Raw genomic sequence first — 20,285 nt, forward strand, 5'->3', positions numbered from 1 at the left:
AGATTTGGAAAATTATAAAGAAGTTGGTAAGCTAACCTGTTTTTGTATTATCAAAATGAAAATACTTGCATTGAATGGAAAAAAAATTTGCAGTTGAACAAAATTTTTGTGTTTCATTTACATTACATTACATTACAGTCTCTAAGCCACGTATTTTACATGTAGTCCAAATGAATATTACTTCAAACATTTTCTTTTGTAAGTATTTTGTCTTAAAATGTATTTCTTTTATTGAAATCATGCCTGATTCATGGAGATGACAGCAATCCGTCACATTAAGGAAGTAAGAAAATGCTTTAAAATAGGTTAAAAGAGTTTTTTACTAGTCTTCATGTTATGGTCAAGGAAATGAAATTAATCAAGTCTGGGCCATCAGATTTTAAAGCATAAAAATTTGTATGATGCAGTTTCAGATTCACTTGTTTTATACCTGATCCATTTTGGTTTCATTGCATGCATTAAAAAATAACTGAAGCTGTTTAACTGGATTATGTTAGTGCAAATGATCAAAGCAGCTTTAATTTCTGCTTTCCATTAAGGATTTTTTTGTGCTGGTTTGTGTTATAATCTGTATATGTACATATGCATTTCATTTAAGTGTATAATGAACTTCATTTATGCTGTCCTCCCAGAACTCTTGCTAAATTAATCTTGAGTTCTTCATAAAGGTCACAATTTCTCTAAGATGAACTTGTAACAATGTTTTTGGAACTCACTGGCAACACTTTAATATGATACATAAATGGGAAATAGGCTTTTTTAAATGTTGATGATTCTGTTATACACGCTCCCCTTCAATTTTAGCATGTTCATTTGTACTGGATACTTTTATTATTTATAGGAATGCTTGCCTTCTAGAGTAGAACTCCTTATGTGCTGAGAGGAAATTAAGGAGGTTTGGCTCTTTTACTCCATTATTGCAATTAAGAATTTAGCATCATCAGTGCCAAAGGACAAAAAGTGGTTCGTTTGCCCTAGGGGAACAGGACAGTGATAAGATGATTTTTCGTCAAGGATCATTGGGTCGTAATTAAGTTACATTCATGGCTATTGCTTTTTGAAGGATGATTGGTAAATGACAGGCTTCATGTGCTTAGTACGGACAGTGTGCAGTAGGGTTTTTTCTCCCTCTGTCAGAAAATCCTGTTGAGCCTGATAATGTAAATGTGGCATTTTATTCTGAACAAAAGAGCAGGGAAATGAGCTATCTTGTCTAATCATTCAGTTGTTTAACACCGACTTCCAGTTTAGACTCAATTGGCTGGAAAGCACTTGACATGTGAAGTTAGTGCTGTTCGGAACGCATGTTTGAGTAAATTTTAAAGTAAGTGACAGCTAAATTGTACCTAGGGAAATTACAAAGCCTTCAACACAGTTAATTTTTTGGGGAGGATTAGTTGTAATTGCAACACCAGTCTCCTTGAAGATTCCTCATTTATAGATGATGAACAGAAAAAAAAAACATTTAGCTCTTTCAAGTGCTGGTTCTCTCAACAGAATAATTTTTGTGAAGATGATGGCTTCTCTTGAATTGGTGTCTTCCCATATTGAACATCTGCTTAGGATTTGTAAGAGAGTTTGTTTTTAAGGAGTTCAGTTTGGTTTTTGTTTGTTCTTTTTTAAACTTTTTTTCTCCCCCCACAGCCCCTCTTTTCTGTAGTGATTTCAGATTTGAGAGCATTTCAGTAAGGAAGGCCTTTTACATAAATTGCCACTTCACTAACAATGTATAAGGTTAAAGTACTTTATTCCAATAAAAAAGAAATCAGTATTTGTCATCTTTCTTCTGTTGTTTAAGTATACTCTCTGGAATTAGAAAGTTACTTAGTATAAGTTGCGAGACTAAGTTTAAAGCTACTGATAGATGAATAGATAGTTGTCACTCATGGTTGTGTTAACAATTCCAGATTGTATGAAACACATTTATGATTTTACAGGTATATGTATTGAGGAATGTATATGAGTTAGGAGTACGTGTTTCTTGGTATCTCAAAGTGGATAGTTTTATGATTGGTGGATGTCCCATAGAAATGTCTGTCCAGCAAACTTACATGCTACGTGGTGTTTGTTTTTCTGTCAGTGACGTTATAGCATACTTCAGTTTCAGAATGAGGACTCAAACAAGTGGTACTATCAGATTTGCCATCTGAGCTTCAAGCTTATTTTTCTGGATGTTTGTCCATGTAATAATAAGAAATTGTAGTTTATAGTAGTTCTGTGTAGTCATGTTCCCTTAAGAACTGAATTCTAGATTCTAGAATGAATTTTGATACAGGCCAAGTGAGTCCATTCAAGCTAATGAATTTAACGCTATTTTAAGTTTCCAAATTTCTTGCTGGACCCAGCCTATCTCATATATATGTTCTTAAAATTTAGAATTACAGAATCTTTTCCTCAATTTTACCTTTATTTCATAGACTCACAGAATTTTTGTAAAGCTTATATTTTTAATTTGCACCAAACAAAATACTGCTTTTTAAAATGATTGCTTTTTATTAGTGTATGTAATTTTATGCATGAAAATTATGTAATCTACTGAAATTTTGGGGGAGTTGTCTTGATTTTTTTTTTTTAAAGGGATAATAGTATGCTATAGAGTTGATTTTTCTTTTAGTGTCATTTGTGAAAGCATTGACAATTTTTATTAGGAGTGAGGCTTTAAATATTTGTAAAGCTTTAGGAATTATGCATATATGCTGATACAAGCATGGGCTCAAAGTTTCAAATGTAAAATTAATGTGTCAACATTAATTTCTTCAAAGGATTATTGTTATTTCTTAATAGGATTTTTAAATCATTTCTAGCGCTCAACGAAATTCACAGATCACTTTGGGTCACAGAAGCTAGAAGTATACTGATTGGTAATGTGTTGTCCCACATTTTGGCTGTAAAGCAGTTTTTACCTTTCTCCTTTTGATATTGTGCTTCCCTTACGGATTTCATCCTGCCTAATAAAAGTGGTATTTTCACCTGACGATTTTCTCTGCTTGTGCAAAACACTTTAGATGAACCTAATAAGCACAGAGTCATAGAACCTATTAGAACTAAGAGGGAACCCAAATGTCCTTGAGTTCAGCTGTTGTGATAACCTGCTTTTCATCACCACTTCTAGAAATGTATCACATTGCTACAGCTGAGTAGCATAAGTACTCTTATCAGTTGGGATGGAAATCCCAAAGTCCTATGACTACACAGCTATCTTCATAGCAATGCAAATTTTAGGTGCTTTTAACCATATTTTTCATTTCCATCATCACCTAAGTTTTCAAGCTTTAATATGAAAGATTAATAGTGACAAAAATTATGTGGGGAATGTAAATTTTTATCTTTTAAAATGACATGATCCAACCACAAGTCAGGATTAGATAACAGGGACTGAAGAACTGACTAGTCATTAACTTTTTATCTCCAGTACACTTTGTATGAGGTATTTCATTATAAATTTCTAATTCATTTTGTTGGCATCCTAAGAACAGTAATGTTGGTACTTAAAATTACAAGTATATGACTTATTTCCATTTTGCTATTCTTGTCTTTTCTGTTGTTGTTCTGAACATGTATAATCTTCAGAAGCATATATTTGGAGACCAAAGACTATTAACATGTCGCTTTGATTGACAGAACAATTATTCATTCATTTATTGATAGCTTTGACCTAATGTAGGGGGGAAATACAATTGAGACAATACTATTCTAGTTTGGGAATTGATCTGGAAAAGCAAATCATGCCGCTTAAAAAAAAATTGTATGTGTTAGCTTTGCCCTTAAAAAATGTTTTAGTAGTTTTTCGTTAAGCAGAATTATAGAAGGGCAATAACTGAACCTGTGTCTGAAGTAAGGGAAAATACTGATTATATAAAGCTTTATATCATATGTGGTAGCTACTGTACCATTTCTCTTGTATGACAGTAATCTAGCCTGCAACATCTACTTGCGGTTTTGAAATTAACCTGTAATTTAGTCTTCACCCCAAATGACAAAAATTCAAATGACTCTGTAGGGTGCCAGAAGATGCACTGTAAACAGGGCTTAGTAAGGGTATAAGGTAAGAGTTTCATCGTTTTTCACTGTGTCAGTATTATTGCAACAAAGTTAACATTTCTTCGTTGTCTTTTACTTTTTTAGTATGGCTTAAAATCAAATCTAGGTAAAATAGTAATTCAATTTAGGGCAGCGTAACATTTGTATAAGGGACAAAAACGTGAAGGCTTTAACGGAAAGTATAAAAGGACTTTCTGATTTTGAGAACTGTTTTGTGTATGAGAAATTTATATTCTCTACAAAGATTTTCACTAATTGTCACTAGTTGTACTTGGAGCCATGTCTTTAACCATGCCTCTTTTTAAAATACCTTTCATACTCTCTTTTCATAAATCTTTAATTTCTTATTCTAAATTGCACCACTTTATTAGATTATTCAGATACCAGTACTTTTAATAAAGCATAATGTGTAATTAGATGTACTGAACTGACAATGGGAAGTCCAACGACTTGCTTGCTCTGTTTACCTGTTAGCCTTAATCAAATCAGCTAGTCTCTAGATGCCCCAATTTCTTTATTTCTTTTAAAGTAAAAGTGGGTGGCAAGTAGAATTGGATCATATAATCTCTATAATTTTTCCAAAGGATTTTTTTTTTTTTTGGAAACAGTTTCACTCTTGTTGCGCTGGAGTGCAGTGGCACGATCTCAGCTAACTGCAACTTCCACCGCCCGGGTTCAAGGGATTCTCCTGCCTCAGCCCCCGGAGTAGCTGGGATTACAGGCATGCGCCATCACGCCCAGCTAATTTTGTATTTTTAGTAGAGACGGGGTTTCTTCATGTTGGTTAGTCTGGTCTCACACTCCCGACCTTAGGTGATCCGCCCTCCTCGGCCTCCCAAAGTGCTGGGATTACAGGCATGAGCCACCACACCCGGTCTTGCAAGATCTTAAATATTTCTCATACTGACATTGTCCATTTTTGTTTGTTTGGTTGGTTTTTGAGACAGAGTCTCTCTCTGTCGCCCAGGCTGGAGTGCAGTGGCCGGATCTCGGCTCACTGCAGGCTCCGCCTCCCGGGTTTACGCCATTCTCCCGCCTCAGCCTCCCGAGTAGCTGGGACTACAGGCACCCGCCACCGCGCCCGGCTAGTTTTTTGTATTTTTTAGTAGAAACGGGGTTTCACCGTGTTAGCCAGGATGATCTCGATCTCCTGACCTCGTGATCCGCCCAACTCGGCCTCCCAAAGTGCTGGGATTACAGGCGTGAGCCACCGCGCCCGGCCGACGTTGTCCTTTTAAAGGGGGGAAGAATACTTTTTAAGGACCCACAAGAATATAGTACCACACTGTTTAAGGAACTGATTTCGCCGGGCGCGGTGGCTCAGCCTGACTCACCTCAGGTGATCCACCAGCCTCAGCCTCCCAAACTGCTGGGATTACAGCCGAGAGCCACCGTGCCTGACTAGAAATAATACATTCTTACAGCACTTACTACATAAAGTCAGAATTTATAATAAAATCAGAGAATGCCTTTATCTATTTGGACTTTTAAAAAAAGTACCGTTTAACACATGAAATAATAAAAGATGAAGCAGAGTAAATAGTGGACTGCTGATGATGTACGTATTCTGAACATTTACTTATACAGAGAAATTGTTTCTTTTTTTCCCCTCATTTTAGCTTTGTGGTTCTCTACCTTAAGTAAAGTTCAGTTGTTTACATATTAACTGGTCATTAAACACCTCTCTAAAGTATTACTGGAGACTAAGCTGAATTAGATTTATTTTATTCGTTAATTTTTTTGCTTCTAAGGGATGACCCGTTTACCGCTCTTGATGTCGCCATTGACTGCTGTGAAAAGTATAAAATACTACCAAGGATGCATGATATCTTGTGTAAACTGATAGAGAAAGGCGAGACTGATCTAATTCAGAAAGGTTAGTCACTTTCTAATATCTTAATGTAGTTGGATTTTTTTCCCTTCTTGCTTATTTAATCTTAGTGTATTGTTAAGAGAAACTTCAGCAGAAGGCCAGCACATTCAGATAAACTTTCTTTATACTTGTGAAATCTAAAAGAAAAACATCAGGTAGATTTCCAATATTATACATGTTCTTGATTTTAGTAACTGTTCATTTTGAAAAAATGTCTATTATTTTTGTGTTCTACTTCTTGGTGATCTGCCTTTATGAAGATTTTTTTACCCTTATCCTTACTAGTTCTCTTTGAAGCTACTCTGTTAGGTACTTAATTAGTCAATATAGCTATAATCTTTAAGTTATTCTTAATATTTGTTTTTTAAAACAAATTTTTCTTGTATTTGTCTGGAACTTCATATGATACTGTTTTTTCTGGTGTTTTTTTTTTTTCTCCTAATATGTATATTTTTTCTCTCCTCCCTAGCAATGGACTTTGTGAGCCAAGAACAAGGTGAAATGGTGATGCTCTATGATCTCTTCTTTGCCTTCCTACAAACAGGAAATTACAAAGAGGCCAAGAAGATCATTGAGGTATGATTTTAACTACAGTATTCTAATTGTAGAGCTATTTAGACTCTTAATTAGAATACATTTAAAAATTTTAACCTTTAATTACACTTGTTCTGATTCATGTTAATAGAATTCAATCCCAATAATGTGGGGGGAGGGGGATCTCGGCCAGCTTCTTTTTTGTATATAATTACAGTTCAGAAAAGGCAGTCTGGTTGTATATTAAATTTGTTTCCTCACTTTGTTAAATTCACTATTATATATCAAAATGATATTTGCATATTAAATCTTGGATTGTGGAACAATTAAATTAAACTGGCATTCCGGGGTGTAAAGTTGCTAATCCTCTTTGCCAAAGAATTCTTTGTTCTTAAAAGCAGTGGAATTTAATTTGCTGCAGACCATGCTCAGATTTATTTGTAATGCTTGTCTACAAGTTAATCAGCCAAACAAGTGCTGTCTGCAACTGTTTGGCATTTAATTTAAATTTTTTTCTTCTTCTTCTTCTTCTTTTTTTTTTTTCCACTATGGTAAGCAGCTTATGGGAAATGGTAGGTGACAAACCTGGCCTATTTAGGATTAGTATATTTTATCTAGGCTTTACTAAATTTTGCTTGGTGGAATTGATAAGTCAAGGGCTAACTATAAAAGTCTGTCCAAATTGTGATTAATTTCACTATTAAACAATTCTGTGTCCACTAAGAAAACAAAACGTTTCACAGAAGATAGACCCATTGCCTTAAGAAAAATTATTTCATGTGATTAAAACTGTTAACTTATAAATACATCAATAATCATGGGTTTTCTCAGATTATACTTTGCTTTTAGTCAGTGTTGTTTTCCAAAAATAAACAGGGGACAGGATGCAACAGTGGTGTTTGACCTCCTTATTTTTGTATATTGATGACTGCTTATCATGAAACTGAAAATGTAGGCACATAACCCAGAAAACTATATTTTTTTCCTCCTGATGTTTTTTGAAGAGAATGGTGTAGTATAGAAAAGGAGGACTGTGAAATCAATTCAGAACTTTCTTCTCTTTTCATTTTATGACTCAGTCTGCCCACTTGTCAGCGGACAGTGGGGCGTGCTGTCGTGCTATGTTGGACAGGCGCTTCTGTAGTTTAAGTGGTTCATTTACATTTTCTAGAAAATGGTATAATTTCTTCCACATTCACTTCTGAAAGTACAGTGAATCCAAACCTGAAAAGAGCTGTCTGGCTATTGAGTTCTGCTGCCCTATATGTACAGTGTCAGTATTAGCAGGTCACTGATCAGAGCAGAAATGAAGCTCAGCTTTGAGAGGTTCTACAGGAGGAAAGCATGTGCCTGTCTTTGTGTAGTAAGATGTGATAGAGCCAGAGGCAGAAGAGTGATTTCTTGTTTTGCCATCTACCTGCTTATGTGATAATGGACAAGTTACTAAACCTTTCTAAGCTTCCTCATGTATAAAAGAGAACATAATATCTGTCTTTAAGATTCAATCACATAATGTAGGTAAAGCAGCTTGCATGTTTCCTGGATTATGGTAAGTGATCAATAATAATAATTCCCTTTGCCCCTTATAAGGATTGTGTTGTCTTCTTTACCTCACGTAATTCAAAATACGATGTTCAGCATAAGGTACATGTTTGTCACATGAATAGGCAAGAGAAGACTGCCTCTTAATTACTTAGAGCTTTGCCAGAGTACAACCACATTTAGGAATGGCTGTCTGCTGGTGACAGAATTTTTATAGTAGGTGTGTACAAAATTTTTTAAAGGGTAAAGAATAGCTTTACAGAAAGAATACTACAAGTCATGAGCAACATTTTTATAATTCCCAAAAAAAGCAATAGTGTCTTATCATTGGGTAGATTCACTATGGTTGAATTTCCAGACTTGCTTTGTATTTGGAGCATTGTGGAAATAATTAGATAAACCAGTCATAGGCAAGCTTCAGTGTGTAGTAAATATGACCTGTTTTTTTGTCTGTCTGTTTTTAAAATGAGTTGGCATACGTGTATCATGTGTTATGTGTAATATATTTGACAGTCTCCAGTCTTTTTTTTTTTTTTTTTTTTTTTTGAGACAGCGTCTTGCTTTGTTACCCAGGCTGTGTAGTACAGCGGTGGCTTAGCTTACTGCAGCCTTGACCTCCTGGGCACAAGCCATCCTCAGAAAGACCTGAAAAAAGTCCTTTCTATAACACTTCATCTTACAGCAATTACTACATTCTGTAGATTCTCTTATTAAAGGTCTATCTCTTCAACTGGAATGAAGGGAAGGGAGAAAGACTGAGAAGGAAAGGAAGGAGGGAAGGGGAAACTGGTCCAACTCGGAAGCCATGCAAATGCTATCAATCACCTTCGCTAAAGAGCTTCATTCTGGAGGTTTCAGATGAAGAAATCTGCCAATGCCAACTTTAAGGGTTCATGATAGGAGATACTGTATCAGATCTAAGAGCTCCATTTATCTTGTACCTATGTTAATTCACCCTATTTTCTGTTAAGTCAGGTCTCTATCCGTCATTTACATAGCATTTGAGATGACTGAGTAAAGTGTCTTAAAAATCCACCACCATTACCCTAATTTTGAGTGTAGCAGTGTTTGGGGTGAGAATTAAAAGATGAATTGTGCATTTCCACTTAGAGTAGAGACAAAAGCATTCCAAGCAGAAGGAACTGCCTGGGCCAGGACCCTGAGGCAGCAAAGAGGTTCCTCCCTTTATCCTTCTGCCTCTTAGAACTCTTATTAGATAATACTAATAAAATGACATCTGGAGTGTCTGGTACATTATCAGACATTTAATAAATGTTAGTTTGATTCCCTTCCTTCTCTATGCCATTCTTTCCTGTGTAGAAGTCAATCTTTTTATCTCTTCTGCAGATACATCCTCTGTAGGCTGTCTCAAGAACTCTTGGGAATCAAACCCAAGGGAAGAGGTTAGAGTAAGAAATGCTAAGTTTAAAGCAGAATTTTTTCTCATCTTTGTGCTGGTTCTGAGAACCTAGCAGTGCCTGGCACATGACAGGCATTCAGTAAGTGATTGCAGAACTGCTCAAAGGGGTAAGGGTTAAATTCAATAATACGTTTCTTGATAGAAAACCTTTAATATGGTTACATTTCATACGTTATTTAACTTTTTTCTTGTATATATAATCTCTGCCTGGTCTTGAAAAAAAAGAATGAGTAACCCGAAAAGTGAAACTTGATATGGTCTGCAACACTTTCTTCCTGGGAGGTAAATGAAGTACCTGAAAAGATCATAGACTAAAAGAATGAAGTCATTTTTGTGTTTGTTTGTTTACAGAGAAATACCTTATTTTACCATAATTTCTAGCAATAGGAGTATTGGACTAGCACTCAGGAACCCTGAGTTTTAGTTCTGGCTCTGCTATAGGAACCATAAAGGAGATCCCATCCATAAAGTCATAACAACATTGCTGTCTTTATGTATCAGGGGCTTTCAAAATGGTAATGACATTTGACCCACTTTTGAGAAATGATCCTAAATGAGCCTAAATGATCTGAAAACCAAAGTAGGTAAAGATATAAATTATGATTATTACCTGTAACAGTGAAAGTTTTTCTCAAAGGAGAAAGGGTACAAATGAACTTCAGTTTGTTTATGAAATGGAATGATGTGGCCGTTAAAAATAATGCTTACAAGATTTTGGATTTTCGAATTTGGAATGTGCAACTAGTAAATAATACAGATAATCCAAAAGTCAGAAAAATCTGAAATCTGAAACGCTTCTGGTCACAAGCATTTTGGATAAGGGATACTCAACGTATAGTAGTTATGGAATTTGAAACCAGGCCCTGAGTTTCTGTTTTCTGTTGGTTCCCCTGTACCTTCCTACCTCCATGATCTCATGACCCCTCAATATCTGAACTGTCAAAAACAACTTACCCTTTCTCCAGAATTCCTCTTTCTTGACTTTTCCCTCTCTCCTTATCTGCTGTTTTGCTTTTCCATCACACTGCAGCCAGAGTAAATTTTGATCTCTTCTCAGTGGGGAGAAAAACTCTTTTGATGACTTTTAAGACCAAAAGTTTGGATTCCAGTGATCTCCCAGTCTTTGTTACTAATTCAGGACTTTTTCTCCCATTTGCCTTCCTTAATAAGCCAGGGTGAATCCTATACACAGACAATGGATTTTAGAGCTAGGGGTTTTTTTTCATTTGTTTGTTTTTGTTTTTTTGTCTTGTCCCCCAAAATTTCAAGATATGTCAGTTCTCATGTAAATGTATACCCCCTTCTTTCGTGAGTTAGTTTAGTGTCTCCTATAACACCTGGTCAGGTGGATAATTTTTAGTTCATATTTTCCCCCTTATTATACATGGTCTTCAAGTCTATCTTGGAAAATTTTAGAGAAAAGGACAAATGCTAAAAGATTTAATCAGTACCATGAGACCTTTCCTGCTCCCTTGTTCTGTGCTATCTATGGGGATCCTTGAACAACGTAGGTTTGGATTATGTAGGTCCACTTACGTGTAGGCTTTTTTTCAGTAACTATATTGGAGAAGTTTTTGGAGATTTGAAAAAACTCACAGATAAACTGCATAGCCTAGAAATACTGAAAAAATTAAGAAAAAGGTATGTCATGAATGCTTAAAATATAGGCAGATTCTAGTCTATCTTATCATTTGCTACCACAAAACATATACAAATCTATTATTAAAAGTTAACATTTATCAAAACTTACACACACATAGACTATACATGCTGCCATTCACAGCTGAGAGAAATGTAAACAAAAGTAACAAAGTACTAGTCATAAGTACATTAAATTCACTGTAGTACATATTGTATTACTGTAATTATTTTGAATAACACCATGACATCCATACACAGTATCACTAGTGATGCTGGAAGTGCTTCTAAGAAGTAAAGTTGTGACATTTCAAGAAAAGGTTGAATTGCTTGATATGTACTGTAGATTGAGGTTTGCAGCTCTGGTTGCCTGCCATTTCAGATAGAAATTCATCTTGTAAAAAGATGTCATAAACTCACAATATCAAAAAATACAATACTGTAAATGTATTTTCTCTTACGATTTTCTTAACATTTTCTTGCTGTAGCTTACTTTATTGTAAGGATATAGTATATAATACATGTAACATACAAAATATGCGTTAATCAGTTATTTGTTATTGGTAAGACTTCAGTCACCTGTAGACTATTAGTAGTTCAGTCTTTGGGAAGTCAAAAGTTATATGTGGCTTTTTGACTGCACAGATGGTCAAACTCTAACCCCTATATTGTTCACGGGTCAGTTGTACTTGAACGGTACTTAGGTTGGGGTGGGGATGTTGTTTTCTTTTTTTTTAAGAGACGGGGGTCACATTATGTTACCCAGACTGGAGTGCATTGGCTATTCACAGGTGCAGTCATAACACACTGCAGCCTTGAACTTCTGGCCTCAAGCAGTTCTCCAGTTTCAGCCTCCCGAGTAGCTGGGACTACAGGTGCATGCCACCTTCTCCAGCATGTTCTTGTCTTTGTCCCTTCTTTAAAGTCCTTGTGGACATGGTTTTTCCTCCTACTGTGTTAACTAGGGGACATGAGGCTAGAGCGGGCGGTTTTTGTTGTTGCTTTCATTTGACATCTCCAGCAGTAGTGGCAAGAAAAATCAGAACAGGTGAAAATTTCTATTTGAGTTAAATTCAGGATAATCTTCCTTGAGACAGAGTTTGAAATGCAGTAGAAAAACTTTCATTTCTTTTTACTTAACAGGTAATAATTATTGGATATCTGTTTTTACTAGTATACATAGAAGTTTATGATAAGCTTTTATGGTAAATTTATATCAGAGTGTTGCAATGAAATTAAAGTAATGACAATTATTTTTGGCTTTGGATTACTTTTTCCCCCTGTACAATTAAACTTAGTGAATTGCAACTGTAGAAAGTTGTGGTTTGAAGCACAGTAGCTCAGGTGGAAACAAACATGCAATTGTTTCTATAAAAATAATTATTTTATCCTCACTATTCATTAGATAGATTGTATATGGCAACACAGAAAGAACTAAAGATGAGTTTAATTAACATTAACTTTTTTGATGTTATATTTAACATCCCAATTAGAATTCTATTCTTCTCCATGTTTTTATTACATTTTCTATTTCTGCTTTCAACTTGCAGTGTTCCGATGTTAAGAGATAAGCCAGAAATCTTGACTATTACAGCAGCCTAGGAGATTTAGTTAATCTGACCTAGATGTTCTTTTGATGATTGAGATTTATATTTGAAGTTCTCAATTTCAAAATGAAACATGGGAAGATCTGCCATATAAATCGGCTGTCTTGCCAAAGACAGGCAGATTAATCAGCCACAAACCGAAAGAGTATGTCATAAAAGTTGTGCTGTTTAGATTGTTGGCATTTGGATCAGCAATAATATTGAAAGTTGTGAGTGTAGTCCTTGCATATTGCCATGTTCTGAAGAGGATTATTTCTTAATTTTTCAAGGGCTTTTAGTATATATTGACATTGCTTTCATTTTCAGTATTACACATGTGAAACGAAATAAATAACGTAAGAAAAATCCTTGAGAAGAAATTGTGCCTGAATATAGACATTAATAGTATTTGAGACTATATTTCCATGACTAATTTATTCATCAGTGATTTCCTGTATCCCAAAAAGTGGATACAAGAAATGAGAACAAGTTATCCAACTTCTAGTCTACCAGTTTTTCTGTCATCCCACCAAAGCTGCAAGATGTTAGTTTCCACTTCAGTACGTAAATTAACATTGTACAATGTTATTTTTTTAAATTAAAAATAATGAGGACTTATAAATAAGAGATTAGATTCAAGGGATACCTGGTTTGATCAACAGAAGTGAGTGGAGAAAGCAGTAAAGGTACCTCCTCTAGACTGTAACAGCCAGGGCTAATGAGTATGTAGTTTTCTTATAATGCTGTGATTGAAATGTAGTATTTAATGGTGAAGCCCTCTTACAGATGATGAAAATACTATAGAGTGACAAATCCTTGGAATTATGTTGAAATGCTTTGTATTTTATTCCAGTATCCAAAATTGTAAAATAAGTGCTTTGAGGCCAGACTTACTGACCAAACAATAGTAATTTCGAATTGAGGATGTAACATATGTCTCAATTGTTTAAATAAACTAAGACTATAAACCAATTTTAAAGTACTTAGCTTGTTTTGCTGTCTAAACATTTAGTTTTAGGTGCTAGGCAAAAGTCATTAGAGTACTTTTATCATTGTGAATTTTGCAAAGCATTTTCTTTTAAAAACGAAAGCCAATGGTTTATTATTGTGACAATTGTTATTTTGTGTAACATTGATAATTTTTGTCTCCTGAGTCTATTGGAGTATTTAAAGTAAGTGTGTGTGTGTGTTCAAGAGAGAGAGTGTAAATGAGAAAGAGCACATGTGGTCAGGCGTGGTGACCCATGCCTGTAATCCCAGCACTTTGGGAGGCTGAGATGGGCAGATCACTTGAGGCCAGGAGTTTGAGACCAGCCTGGCGAACATGGTGCATCCCCGTCTCTACCAAAAATATAAAAATTAGCCAGGCGTGGTGGCACACACCTGTAATCCTAACTACTTGGGAGGCTGAGGCAGGAGAATTGCTTAAACCCATGAGGCGGAGGTTGCAGTGAGCCGAGATCATGCCACTGCACTCCATCCTGGGCAATAGAGTGGGACTCTGTCTCAAAAAATAAAAAAATAAAGAGCACATGCATGTGAATGTTGACACACCCATGTTTTATTTGACGTTTTCTAGTTTATCGCTTATTTTTGAACTAAAGAAAGTATAACCATTTTATTAATTAAAGATTTATGGAATGAACATTGACCTGCAATGCAGCATTTGGAAATAATTGGCATCTTCTAGGCACAGGTTAAATATAGGTTGTGTTTTATGCTCTGTTCTAATCTTACTTAAAGGTCTATGATAACTATGGGGTTAATTTTAGTTTTGTATTAGTTATAGTATAAATTTAGTATATACATTGTATACTAGTATATATAGTTTAGTGTATAAGTTTAGTATATATGTTTGGCAGCAAATTCATAAGAAAAGAAACTGTCTTTGAGGAAAAAAATAATATTCAGCCGAAGCCTTACCTTGGGTGCTATGTGATTATTTTATTTTACAGACTCCAGGGATTAGAGCTCGATCTACAAGGCTTCAGTGGTTTTGTGACAAATGTATTGCAAATAATCAGGTTTGTATTTGATTCTGATGTGTCAGTCACCTAAAACTGTGAGTAAAAGGCAAGGGTCCTCTGTGTCACGTGAACGTTTGGGGATTTCGAGAGACGGGGCATTGTAGAAGCAGTGTTTATCTTGGTTGTTTGCCAGATAAGCAATGGCTTACTTATTATTCCTGAGGTGCAGTAGAAACCCTAAATTGTTAACCTGGGCCCTGAAGATTTTATCTTTAACTAGTTGGTTGGAGCAGGCCGACCTTGTGTCTTTGGCACTAATGCACTAAGCCTTCATTAGTCCTTAGTGGCAGGAGGAGTTGCTTCCCAGAGCTCTGGAATTTCTGCTTGCCCTCCTCTGGTGCAGGTACCTGTTTGCATCATGCCAAATAAAAGCCCCAGGGCAAGAAGAGTGTAAAATTTGGAGGGAGAAGTATTTTGTTAGTGTACGATATTCTCATTGAGTTCTCCCACCCAGATATCTTTGAATTAGTTATTCACGTTGTGTTCTTGACTCCAAATTTTTTTAAAATCGTGGTAAAATAAATATAATGTAAGATTTATCATTTAACCCTGTATAAGTATACAGTTCAGTGGCATTAAGTTCATTCACATTGTTGTGCTCAGCCCATTAACTTTTGAAATGAAGTTAAACTGCCCTTTGGTAAAGTTAATTTGAAAGATTATTCCACTGCTGTTTGTTAACTATAAAATATATAGCAAGGTAGATCTGTCTCTTAATCTTACTTTTAAGGTTGAAACTCTGGAAAAATTAGTGGAGCTGACACAGAAGCTATTTGAATGTGATAGAGACCAGATGTACTACAATCTGCTAAAACTGTATAGTAAGTGATTTAACTATTCTTCATGTTTTCATTTATTCTGTTGAAGGCAGTGGCAGGAAAGGAGTGTTTGGTTTTGAGGGAGCTCCAGGGATTGTCAGAAGGCAGTTTTCATTCAACAGAGGCTCAAGTAGAGGCTAGATTGAATTTTATCACAGAATGTTATATTGTAGCACTAGGCACTGTATATCTTCATAATTTCTGACATTCTTACTGCAATAATGAGAAAGTACGAAAACCTTCATCAGCACCACAGAATTTAATAGGACTTTTTGAGGTAAGAATGATCTTTCTGTTCTTTTTATTTAAACCTTCAGGTAAATTTATTGGTCACTTTTATAAATAGGTAACCACCAAAACGTTGATGTATGTAGATATTTTTTTCTTTTTGCAAGAAGATGCATATCTTGCATATCTATATACAAACTCATTGTTAAACAGTTTTTAAAATGTCATATATTTTTGACTCAGTTATATATTACAAACATTTTTCTATATTTAGTCACCTACAAATAACTAAAATACTACATAGATGTACTAAAATTTATTCAGCCCATCTCCTGTTACTGGGTTTGTGAATAGATTTCCATTTTCCATTTCTAAAACAACACTACGTTATTCATTTTTGTGCCTTAATGTTCGTTCACATCCTTAACTCTTTTCTGAGGCTAAAATCTTAGTATTTGTATTTGACATTTCAGAAACTTTTGATCTCTCTTTTCCAACAATGCTCTAGTACTTTTATACCAGTGTACACATTTGGAGCTTTACAGTTTCTTTTAGGATTTTTTAGTGGAGAGGAATAACACTTAGAACAGCCAGTGACCTTTCCCTATATGATTCATGGATATTTATCTAGATTTATTGTTCTTCTTTTGTCTTGGCAGATTTCCCTTCACCAAACAAATAAGGGGATTTGTCTTTTCAGACTTGTGTTTATTACCATTGAAAGCTTTCTTTTACATCTTGATGATGTAAATGAAATTAAATTTGCTAAAAAATTTATATTCCAATTTTTGGTTGTATTGAAATACACATTTCACAGTGTAATTCTTAAGACTTTGGCTTGAGCGATGATCAAGTTTTTGCACACAATGCTGAGGTTGGTATTGAATGTATAGAATTAAAAACCTGTATTTTAGGCAGTTGGTCCTCAAATTGCAAATTATAATCTGTATTTGAGCACCTACTTTTTCTTCCTTTTAAAGAACAGTTTCATGATGAAATTCTAATGTGCCAAGCTCAAAAGAAACACTGACTGTATGTCTGAATGTGTCTTATTATTTCAAGTAGTCCTCATAGAAGACTATATAAACTTTGATTCAGAAAAAAAAAAGAAAAATCTATGAAGCCCTTACTGTGTGCTAGACATTGTGGTAGGCACTGCAGATGTAAAGGTAGTGCTCTGCTGAAAGGGTCAGCCCCATCACCAAGTCTTAACACCGCAGCGGGTAAGAACAAGTGTAAGTATGTGGTAGTCTAGGGCCACACAAACTTCTTCCTGTTCAGAAGAACTTTCACTATTAGTTTTGTTTTGTTTTTTGTTTTTGAGACAGGGTCACCCCAGCTAGAGTACAGTGGTGTGATCAGAGCTCACTGCAGCCTCAACCTCGTGGGCTCAAGAAATCCTTCCACTTCAGCCTCTCAAGTAGCTGGGACTACAGGCATGTGCCACCACACCCTGCTAAATTATTTTTTTTTTTCTTTTACTTTCTGTGGAGACGGGGTCCCACTGCGTTGCCCAGGATGGTCTTGAACTCCTGAGCTCAAGCAATCTTCCTGCCTCAGCCTTCCAAAGTGCTGGGATTACAGGCGTGAGCCACTGTGCCTGGCTTCTTTTTTTTTTTTTTAAAGAAACAATAAAAATATACAACGTTTAGCTTCATCTTAAAATTTCCATTAGGGATATATGGTCTTTGAGGTTTAATGCTATTTTCTTGTCCTTAATTTCCTCTATCTGTCCTGTTGGACACCTATCTCCAATTCTTGCGTTGCATTTGAGCCAGTAGTTTGAGAAGGTTGGCAGAGTGTGGTTAGCTTCTTAGGAGGCTGGAAGCCAGTGGAATCCTATAGAGAAGTATACATACTTTTTAACCACATTTGTATACCTACCTTCTGCCATGTTATAAATAGATAATCTGATTATAATAGCCCTAATCCTTTCCTTTCTGAAGAAGCAGCAAGCTATCCCCTTCTGCATTTTGCCTTCAGACTTGTGCCACTATTTAAATATTGTTACATGGACTCAGTTGCTTTGAAATGGAACATATGATATGAATTGGTAGTAAATGTGGACTCATACTTTTTAAAAATCCATATTTTGCATTGTGGATTTCTTTCTTAGGATGCAATTTTAGCCCTTGAAAGAGATTGAATTAGTAGTTTTTTTAAGATATTTGTTGAAAAGCAACTTTCCTTTGTTTATTTTAAAACAGTACTTTTCACATACCTGTACACACTTAATTTTGTGGTAAATTATACTACAGAAACAGGCACAAAACACAGATATGTAGCTCAGCCAACACCCATGGAACTGCGTTGCATAAGTCTTACATACATTTAAATACAAGCTTTTATTAACATAAAAGTGCTTGCATTTTCTGTGGACTCAGTATAACATGATCTGTTACAAAATTTTGTCATTATTCAAACTTCATTTCTATCCTTTCCAATATATTTTGAGCTTTCATTGTGACAAGTCTTGCAAAATTAGCTTCTAGAAACTATAACAAACATTAATTACATGAATGAAATGACTTCCTCACTTGCTTAAGGAATTTTCTATTATTTCTATATGACATTTTCCTATGTTCTGAACACCACTTCTTTACAGATAGAAAGTAGAAATTAGTTTCTTTGTATAGTAGTCTAGCCAAGAGTCAAGCTGCCTTACATTTGTAAGTTTGCAATATAATTCTTTGAATCTATTTAAAAAGTCTGTATAACCTCATCTATTCTATCTCAATAATGATTTATATATTATTTCTTCAAGTAAGTATAGCCATTTACATTTCTTTTCGTATTGTGTGGCCTTTTCCTCCTCCATTATTACACAAGTGAAATGAACATATTCTGATTGCTAAAGATTCAAACAATATAATACTATACTAGGTAACTCTGAAAACGTCATTGTGTCCACCGCCGCCCCCTAACCTCTTATCTCAGATGTAACTTTGTCAATTGGCCATCCTTTCCATGTCTTCTCTACACACTGCCCTCTCTCTACCTTTATATCCATATATTTTTTATGTATGTACCTATTATTTTGATTCTTTTATATCCTGTTTTGATTGTTTTGTACTCTACATGTTTCATGTTCTACATTTCTACACTGTATTCTGTGGCTTTTGTTTTACTTAACAATATGAAATAAATTCACAAGAAAAATACTTGCTTTTTCTCCCTTTTAACGAATCTTGACTGCTGGTATCCTTAAAACCTCTGAAGTTGATGAATTTTTTTTAATGAATTTATGGGTTTTTCAAATGTATTTGTGTTTTATTTTAGTCCTTATTTGTTTTAGTGTTCACATTATCTCGTCTTTGGCCATTGGGAACCCCTTCACATTGGCTCCTGTGTTGGATTCTATGTTGCCTGACACACCCCATTAGTCTTTGTTAGTGTCTTGTTTTCAGGCATAACAAGACAATCCAGGCTTATGTTACATCATTCCTGTCCTAGACTGTAATCCTTATTTTATAGGGGAATGATACTTAGGTCCCATAATCAGGTAATTGACATGGGGAATATGGAAATTGCACCATCATATCATTGTGTAAAAACCATCAGCCTTATGATTAAAACCCTGAAGTAGAGATCTCTTAGTTTAATACCATAGAGAACACGTGTGAAAAGTGCCACCTGGTATACCCTGGTTCCATAGCCATAAAATGTTGCCCCACAACTGTGTCTATTCTTGTAAAATTCACTAATATTGTCAGAAATCATTGGTCTTATAACGTAAGGGTTCTCAGAGGTCATTTAGAACAGTCTGTCCTCTTGTTCTTTCAGGAGGGAACTGTGAGTTCCAGGAAAGTGATGTGATTATAGAGGCAGAGTGTCCATTTCTTGGTCTTAGCTCAAGTTTGTGGCTGTTAGATTATTTGAATGACATTATTGTCTCAGTAGGATTTTAAACACACAAAGGATATTATAAAAAAAAGGCATAGCCTTTCTGCACATTTGTGAGAGTTTACACACAGCTGCAGATTTTGACACACTGATTTGCTTGACTACTTCAAATCTTTGTTTTGTATTTTGTGATCCAGATACAATTCCAGGAAATTTTTTCCCTCTGAAAAATATTTACTGAGTTGTTTCATGCTATATTATACTAATTCTCATCTGTATTTTGAAATATTTTCTTAAGTTGCTAGTCCTTTTGTTGTTGTTGTTGTTTGTTTTTTGAGACAGGGTCTCACTCTGTCGCCCAGGCTGGAGTACAGTGGCACAATCTTGGCTCACTGCAACCTCCACCTCCCAAGTTCAAGTGATTCTCCTGCCTCAGCCACCCCAGTAGTTGGGATTATAGGCATGCACCACCACACGTGGCTAATTTTTGTATTTTTTGTAGATACGGGGTTTCACCTTGGCCAGGCTGGTCTTCTGGCCTCAACTAATCTGCCCACCTCAGCTTCCCAAAGTGCTGGCATTACAGACATGAGCCACCGTGCCTGCCCACTAGTCTATTTTAACAGGTGCATCTCTGTAATATCCTTGTCCTCCCAAAGTAGAAGCTTTTTATATAGTTTTGTGCTATTTTTAAACAAAGAAAATAATGTTCCCAGAATTCTTACAGCCTAAAGG

General features: G+C 35.4%; 1 protein-coding gene across 1 annotated transcript in view; it reads left to right on the forward strand.

Annotated features, from left to right (window-relative positions):
- The window catches only part of LRPPRC (leucine rich pentatricopeptide repeat containing), a 118,085-nt gene that overhangs the window by 64,321 nt on the left and 33,479 nt on the right, over nt 1-20,285 (forward strand). The window contains exons 24-27 of the mRNA XM_050754602.1: nt 5,793-5,917; nt 6,384-6,490; nt 14,590-14,658; nt 15,392-15,482. Of these exons, the coding sequence (XP_050610559.1) occupies nt 5,793-5,917; nt 6,384-6,490; nt 14,590-14,658; nt 15,392-15,482 (392 nt within the window). The remainder of the gene's footprint in view (nt 1-5,792; nt 5,918-6,383; nt 6,491-14,589; nt 14,659-15,391; nt 15,483-20,285) is intronic.

The sequence above is a fragment of the Macaca thibetana genome, chromosome 13 (assembly GCF_024542745.1).
Source record: "Macaca thibetana thibetana isolate TM-01 chromosome 13, ASM2454274v1, whole genome shotgun sequence".
Taxonomy (NCBI): Eukaryota; Metazoa; Chordata; class Mammalia; order Primates; family Cercopithecidae; genus Macaca; species Macaca thibetana.